Genomic DNA, 8,706 nt, shown 5'->3' on the forward strand with positions numbered 1-8,706 from the left:
TACCCCCCCCCCCCCCACACACACACACCCTTTGGCAGTATTAATTATGTTAACGAGCCAAGGAGGAAGAACGTGATTGAATACAACTTTCTTATGTGAGAGTGACACAAAAATCCCCAGGCCCCATTTTATACCTGAGAAAACTTAAGTGACATTCCTTGTGTTCTGATCTGTTCTAAAGAAGGCATGTTTTTCCTGGATGCTTGAACATAATCCCGTTTGTCATTCCAGCCGATATAGAATGCCAGCTTAAACTGCAGCCGTCCTTACAACAAGACACCGTACTGAAGTGTTGAGAAAAAAAAAGATAAATCCGGAGTTGGGGGCGCCACTGAAATAGGCTACTGAAATACTTCAGCAACCAGAATTCCTCTTTAGGCCACGGTGTATACCAAGCAGTCTTGCAGCTGAGGGTACAACTATGAACGAAACAAACCATTCCCTACCATTCTTGGAGCCTGTCCCACACATTCTGTTAGTTTCCATAAAATACCATGAACAAATTGAAAAAATGGTGATGTCGCAAGAAAATTGACATCTGCTCGCATTCTTATCTGCTGTCATTCCATTTCCCAGGCTAATGCTATTTCTGCTACTGAAATCAGCTGCTTATTTCTGTTCCCTTCACTCCCATCCATTTTAGACTAACTTTTCTGTCTTTTGTTCTAAATTTCATTCTCAGTTTCAGTAATTTTTTCTTCTTGGTCTGGGGTCAGTCTTTACTTGACAGAAGAGAATAGACATTCATTGGGCACTTTGCGCAAGGCACTATATGAGAAAACTGTATGGTATAAGAAATGATTCATGCTGTCATGAGCTTACAGTCTACTTGAAGGAGCAATACCTAAGGAAAAAAAAGACAGCTAATAGTTTTTGTTTAGTCACTAGGTCGTGTGTGACTTTTCGACCCCATGGACTGCCGCACACCTGGCCTTTATTATCTCCCGAAGTTTGCTCAAATTCATGTCCGTTGAGTCGTTGATCCTATCCAACCATCTCATCCACCTACGTGCTAATTTTTGGAGGAAGGCATAAGTAGAGTTAATGAGGGCATGTTGGGAGGCTTCCCAGAGTAGGTAAAAAAGGTTTGATCTTGAAGGATGGGTAGGAGCATGCTTATACTTCTGAGAGCCAATTATATGCATTTCTTCTCACCTCTGCAGTGCAGTTGATAGCTTGAAACCAGCCATGCTGGGAGCTTTTACACTGGAAATTAGCAAGGGCTGCAAATCAGATTTGTACCCCAACCCTCACCAATGCCTGTTGTTAAGCATTCACCAGCATACCACTGGGTTGGATTCAGATTCTTGAACAGGAATGGAGAGGTGCTTTTAGTCAAGGATTGGGGTAATGAGAGTGAAAGTATAGCATGTTCAAGGCTGGTAAGCAGACCAATCTGACTGAATAGGCGTGTTCTTAACAGAATCTTAGGAAATGGGGTTAGAGAAAGGGTTTGGGGAGTATGGAGGGCTTATGAGTATAGAGTTAACACTGTGAGCAAGAATAATTGAAACTATGAGTTTTTTTTTTTTTCTTAGCAAGTTGTGACATCATTTTGAGATTTCCAATTGTAGGATATTCTTGCTGACAGTTAACCTGAGTATAGAGATAACATCATTTCTAATGTAGGTGTTGAGGTTTATTTCAAATGCCTGGTGAAGATGTGTCTTCTTGTGAGTCACAACTCAGGTTGATTGCAACTGTAATATATCTGTGTTCTTTTATTTATTTAAATTATGCCATTTTTCCAAAAAGGATTTGAAAAGCAGAGTGTAGACTTTGGAGTTAGGTTTCCTGGTTCAAGTCTCTGCTCTCCCACTTGCCAATTCAATAGCATAGGAAAAAAAATTTCTTTGTTCCTCAGTTTTCTATCTGTAAAGTAGGTTTCTATTTACTTTTTCATAGGGTTGTATTGCAGACTAAATGAGATCATGCCTGGCACTTTGTAACTGCTGAATGACTTTTAGATGTTGTCATCATTACTGTTTCTAATGTCTAACATTAGAAATTAGAAATTTGACATTGCCATTTGAAATAGTTCGAGGAGTGTCTAACAATCCATATAAACTAAAACATAAGAAACTTATTCCTTATTTCCATTCACATTGTCTAGCCCTAAGGCAAAACGTTAATTACCAGTTTAATCAAATAAGGAAGAGTCAGGAAATGTAAGTACATACCACAAATGTATTGGTTTACATTGGCCAGAGTACCTCAACTGGTTGTTTTGAAGCAGTCTACTGGATAGGTAACCATTAGAGAGCATCATGATATCTTGGATAATTCTTGATTTACTGAACTTTAACAGAAGTATTAAAAATAATGTGGGGGAGAAAGACTTGATGGAGCCATTCATGTGGTTGGGGGGTACTGGTCTGTAGGCCAGCCTGTGATACTTGAGAGATGCTTGTAGGTAACACCTTGAAAGAGATCATGTCATCCAGGAGAGGATATAGATGGACAAGAGTAAGGGTCTAAGGGCAGCGTCCTGGGAAGTGCAGCTGCTTAAGAGGCAAGCTCAAGAAGACAAGGCTACCAGTGAGATCAAGAAGGGAAGGTGGGGTTAGCAGGCAGAGCATGGAGCAGGTCAGCAGACAGCAAAGCATCAGCCACAGTAGTTGGACTTGTTATTAAGTTGCTGGTGAGCTTTGCAAAGGCGGTTGGAGCAGCATATAGAATGGAGACATAAGAGTAGAAGAGAGCTAGAGAAATGCAGTGGTAGCTGGGGGGAACCTATGGTTTCGTTTTGGTTTCACACGAATGAGGTTTGTGTGCAGCCTTGTCTATAGTCTGAAGGGAAGAAGAAACCTCTGTATAGTGTTGAGAGGAGAAGTGATTGGTTGAAGTCCCGCAGGAGCTTAAAAGAGAACAGATTAAAGCCAAGAATGACCTTCAAAAGAAGGAGCTCTTTCAGTTCACTTGTCAGGCACATGTCCACTGTGTGCCAGGCACTCTGAGGAGTCCTGGGATACTCAGGGAACCAGAGGGACAAGGTCATGGCCCTTGTGGTCTTATGTTCTGCATCTACAGGTAAGGATGTATGTGGATGCAACAAAGCCACGGTGAGGGGCTTAGAGGGTGAAGGAGACTGTGCCCAGTGACCTTGGTGTTGTCCTCCACAATGTTGGAGGCAGCCCTGTGCGCTGAAAGTAAGAGATAAGCCTGGAAAAGAGGACTGCAAAGTATACCTTTGTCTCCCATAAGAAGGCTATGACACATCACATTACTCTTAAAGATAATTCTAACTTATTTAGTCCCCTGCATTAGATGTTCAGTTTATAATTTCTTCTGTAATTTTCAGTGTAGCTGTAACATGAAAAAGAACTTCATCAGTCTCTAGCTTATAGTTGCCAAGCTCTCATCTGGTTTAAAAGCAAGAGTAATTGATGGCTGCTTCAAAATCAAATATACTTTTTAAGGCTGTGTGAGATGGAATAAGGTTAAGTTGCTCTAATAGAGTTTTGTTTTTTTTTTTTTAATAAAATATGCCTTAAAGAATACAGAAGTTTATTTCTCTCACACTTAACAGCCTTCTCACTGCTCATCTCAGGTATGTGGGTCTGTGCTGCTCCATGAGGTTATTTGGGGTACAGTTCCTTTCATCTTGCTCCCCCAGCCCCGAGGCCATTGTGCTGTCTGCATGGTTCAGCAGAATCTCACTTCCAGGTTTCAGAGAAATTGGGTGTGGCAGACATGTGCCCTGTGTATTAAGGCTTTAGAAATAGCTTTCATTCCTCTGTTCCCATCTGTTGCTCAGAAGTAGTCACGTGATCACGCCTGACTTTAAGAGTGCTGGAGAGTGTTTTCTAGTTGGGCAGCCAATGCAGGAGATGTGGGTTTGATCCTTGGGTCAGGAATATCCCCTGGAGAAGGAAATGGCAACCCACTCCAGTATCCTTGCCTGGGAAATCCCATGGACAGAGGAGCTTGATGGGCTACAGTTCAGGGGTCACAAAAGAGTTGGACGCGACTTAACGACTAAACAACAGCAAGCCATGTGTCTGGAAAGATGGAAAGAACAGCATTTAATAGACATCTAGCAGTCTGCACCACAGGAGAGCCTGTGCCTTTTCATTGCTGGTTCCTTTATTATATTTTCAAGACTAACAAATTACTTCTCTCTTTCAGGCAGAGTTGGGTCTAAATGAGCACCATCAAAATGAAGTTATTAATTATATGCGTTTTGCTCGCTCAAAAAGAGGCTTGCGGCTCAAAACTGTGGATTCCTGCTTCCAAGACCTCAAGGAGAGCAGGTATCAGAGAATTCTGAGGAGACCGGGTGGGAAGTGACAGTCATCCTTTCTGGTGGCCAGTGTGGGGCAGCTATAGCAGAGGCCATACAAACCACTGCCAGGATACGATCAGTTATCCATTTCGAGCAGCTACACATAACCTTGCTGCTAAGTCGTTTCAGTCGTGTCCACCTCTGTGCGACCCCATAGATAGCAGCCCATCAGGCTCCCCCATCCCTGGGATTCTCCAGGCAAGAACACTGGAGTGGGTTGCCATTTCCTTCTCCAATGCATGAAAGTGAAAAGGGAAAGTGAAGTTGCTCAGTCGTGTCCGACCCTCAGTGACCCCATGGACTGCAGCCCACCAGGCTCCTCCATCCATGGGATTTTCCAGGCAAGAGCACTGGAGTGGGGTGCCATCGCCTTCTCCTTACAGATATGTAAAATTCAAGAAATCAGATTGTGGTGGGAGCAGTCTGTCACTAAACACGCACACAGGATAGTGAAGGGATTGCAGGGTTTCAGAAGAGCGGTCAGGAAGGTGTTAAGTGCTGGTGGGTTAATAATTGGCATGCTGTAGTAGAGAGTCCAGAACTGTAATTACTTGAGTTATGAATTAAAAGAGTAGAACCATAAGACATGACATTTAGCAAGAAAATACCTATACAGGTTTATATTGAAACAGAAGAGAGAAAACAGCAGGAAACCATGAAAAGATTGCTGACTAGTACCAAAATTGCTAGCCAGCTTGTAGCAAGAGGTGATAATTCGCTTGTTTGGACCAATAATGGGAGATAATAAAAGTCCGTAGAAAATTTAGTGATAGAGGATAAAGGGAAGCAGCCAAAAAGACTGAATAATAGAGAGACCTCAGGCTGCTTGGGGATCAGATTTTGGCACACCTGGATGTGGGGACATAAAAAGGGTCTCTAGGTGACCTGCAACTGTGGTAAGCTCTAACGTCACTCAGTGGCAGAGACCATCAGCTGTAGACTTATCTGTTCAGTTTATTTATCTAGTCTGATAATCTGGCTTCCTGACTCACAGCATCTATAAACAGCATCTTGATTGGTGAGACTGTGAGATAGCCAAAGACGGTACTTCTTTATTTACTTTACGCATTGGAGTTTGGAGTACCTTAATTGCTGTTTATAGTAATGAACTTGGGTTGCTCAAAAAGCAACATATTTTTAAGCAGATTTAAGAATACAGAAAGATTATTGATATTTTTAATAGGGACTTAAACTTCTGGGTTTTAAGAGTTGTTAAATTCTGCTTGGTAAACAAAACGTTAAAGCTTAGTAGATCAAATAATACTACCTTGAGTATGACTGTGAGAGAAGTTTGGTGGGGCTCCCTGCATTGTGTCCTTTTGGACACAACATGTCCTTACTCCTTTTGGAGTAAGGGAGAGGATGACCAGCATCAGGGCTATAGCTCTTCATCCACTGAGTGTCTGAAGGATAAAGGACCTTGAGGGTGGAGGCAGGGAGCGGAGAGGACTGTTCCTATAACCCTGTCATTGACGGTAGGAGGCCTGCATGGATGCTTTCTCAAGGCTTCAATTTTTGGGCATGTTTCCGAGATTACTGGAAATGACTGTGGGGTTGAGTCAGACCCCAGTGAGACGCTGGGCACGTCACCTCCACCTCCTGAGCCTGTGTTGCATCTGCGAAGTGAGGAGATTGAAGCAAATGCCTTTGGAGTTCCCTTCCAACCCAGACATTCCTCTGTGAAAGAGTGAGGTTTTAGTACTTTTGATGATGTTCATTTTTATGGCACTTTAATTAAGTTCTGGGGTTTTTTCTTTCAGGTCTCAAGATGCTAAGAAAAGCAATACATAATTAGCACTAATTTTCTTACAGGCATTTACTAACTTGTGAATAGTTTATAAGGTCTTTGAAATGCTAGACAACTAATACAAAGAAAGGGAGGAATTACACCTCTCAGGTGACTTATGAAATAATTAAATGTGATAAAGCTAATTTTCACCGAAAAGCTGAAGAAAAATTAGATAGTTTGGGGCTTGTTTCTGAGCACATAATTTGTATGAAAGGATGTGCACATTTGAAGAGCAAGCCACAGTTTAATCATTTAACCAGACATCAAAAACTAATTGAATCTAAATTATTTTCAAACTGTTTTACGAATAAAGAAGATAGTTCCCAGAGAGACTTTCACTGTAACCGTTTCATCCCTTCGATGACACGTTGGGGGCGTCTTAGTTTTGTTTTTCATTGTAAATGGTTTCTGTTGTTTATACAGAGGTTTTGGATCGTGGTTGTTTTTCAGGCTTGTGGAGGAGACCTTCACCGTCGACGAAGTCTCTGAGGTGCTGAATGGGTTGCAGGCTGTGGTCCACAGCGAGGTGGAGTCTGAGCTCATCAACACGGCCTACACCAACGTGCTACTTCTGCGGCAGCTTTTCTCACAAGCCGAGAAGTGGTACCTCAAGCTGCAGACAGATATCTCTGAACTTGAAAACAGGTAATAATAACTGTTTCCACAGTTGTGACCATAGAGGCCCAAGCATGAACTTGAAAGCTTGTGACTGTCTCTGCTGCTGTTTTTGTTGAGTGTAGTGTGTGAGAAAATTCGGGTAGGATGACAGCAACGCATCCAGTTAATGAGTCAGCTCTTAGGTGCCACTCAGAGTCCTCTTCAGAGTGTCCTGCTTCCACTGTTCCTAGGTGTGATAAGGCCTCTGAGGTCTATGAGATTGCTCTGAAGGTGATTAGTAATTATTCCTCATAAGGCTTTGGTTAGCCTGATCAATATTGTAGTCAGTTTTTAGAGATAGGTCAACTAAGAAGTAGAGGTTATGAAACAGATTTGAAAAATTAATTCAACTACCATCAAATCACACTTAGTAGTAGGGAAGTTTACTTCTATTAATTGCATTAAAATTATATACCAATCTTTAAAATAGGGAAAGTTTTCTTAGAAATCTTTGTAATCTGAACAATATAAAAAAGCTCCCTTATTTTTTAAAAATACGGTAAAATCAGTGAAATTGATACTCACTCTGTGAAAAGTCATGCCAGACATCTGGAAAGACTGACCTGGAGCCCGGGGGCCATTTGCTAAGCACAGATGCAGCGCGGCTCACAGTCTGTGCTGAGTGTCACTGGCTGTGGCCTCGGGTAGGGGAGGAAACCGTCTAGCTTCACCAACTGTCAGTAGGTAATTGATGAGAAAACTTTGAGAAATTGACCTGTTAAGAAGCTTAAAAGAGTAGTTAACTACTATTCACTGTAAACGCTTTTGTATAGTCAACATCCATGTACTTTTGCAAATAAGTGGAAATGTTCAGGTGGAAATCATCTGTCTTCCTTGAGAATTTACCATACTCAGTAGGTGTGAACTAATTCCATTTTTCCCAGGCTATTCTATTAAAACCAGTTTTCCTTGAACCTCTACCAGATAACAATGTATATTATATTAGAGCAGTTTCCCTTTCAGTTCAGTTCAGTGGCTCAGTCGTATCCGACTCTTTGCGACCCCATGAACCGCAGCACACCAGGCCTCCCTGTCCATCACCAACTCCTGGAGTCTACTCAGACTCATCTCCATTGAGTCAATGATGCCATCCAAACATCTTATCCTCTGTCGTCCTCTTCTCCTGTCGTCCCCTTCTCCTGCCTTCAGTCTTTCCCAATATCAGGGTCTTTTCAAGTGAGTCAGCTCTTCACATCAAGTGGCCAAAGTATTGGAGTTTTAGCTTCAACATCAGTCCTTACAGTGAACACTCAGGACTGATCTCATTTAGGATGGACTGATTGGATCTCCTTGCAGGCCAAGGAACTCTCAAGAGTCTTCTCCAATACCACAGTTCAAAAGCATCAATTCAAAAAAAAGAAAAAAGCATCAGTTCTTCAGCGCTCAGCTTTCTTTATAGTCCAACTCTAACATCCTTACATGACTACTGGAAAAATCATAGCTTTGACGAGATGGACCTTTGTTGGCAAAGTAATGGCTCTGCTTTTTTTTAATATGCTATCTAGGTTGGTCATAACTTTCCTTCCACGGAGCAAGCGACTTTTAATTTCATGGCTGCAGTTACCATCTGCAGTGATTTTGGAGCCCCAAAAATAAAGTCAGCCACTGTTTCCACTGTTTCTGCATCTATTTGCCGTGAAGTGATGGGACTGGATGCCTTGATGTTAGATTTTTTGAATGTTGAATTTTAAGCCAACTTTTTCACTCTCTTTCACTTTCATCAAGAGGGTCTTTAGTTCTTCGCTTTCTGCAATAAGGGTGGTGTCATCTGCATATCTGAGGTTATTGATATTTCTCCCGGCAGTCTTGATTCCAGCTTGTGCTTCCTCCAGCCCAGCTTTCCTCATGATGTTCTCTGCATTTAAGTTAAATAAGCAGTGTGACAATATACAGCCTTGACATGTTCCTTTCCCTATTTGGAAGCAGTCTGTTGTTCCATGTCCAGTTCTAACTGTTGCTTCCTGACCTGCATATA

General features: G+C 42.0%; 1 protein-coding gene across 1 annotated transcript in view; it reads left to right on the forward strand.

Annotated features, from left to right (window-relative positions):
• The window catches only part of LZTFL1 (leucine zipper transcription factor-like 1), an 18,614-nt gene that overhangs the window by 644 nt on the left and 9,264 nt on the right, over nt 1-8,706 (forward strand). The window contains exons 2-3 of the mRNA XM_010862412.1: nt 4,129-4,253; nt 6,525-6,719. Of these exons, the coding sequence (XP_010860714.1) occupies nt 4,129-4,253; nt 6,525-6,719 (320 nt within the window). The remainder of the gene's footprint in view (nt 1-4,128; nt 4,254-6,524; nt 6,720-8,706) is intronic.

This window comes from Bison bison, unplaced genomic scaffold (assembly GCF_000754665.1).
Source record: "Bison bison bison isolate TAMUID 2011002044 unplaced genomic scaffold, Bison_UMD1.0 scf7180017864482, whole genome shotgun sequence".
Classification (NCBI taxonomy): domain Eukaryota; kingdom Metazoa; phylum Chordata; class Mammalia; order Artiodactyla; family Bovidae; genus Bison; species Bison bison.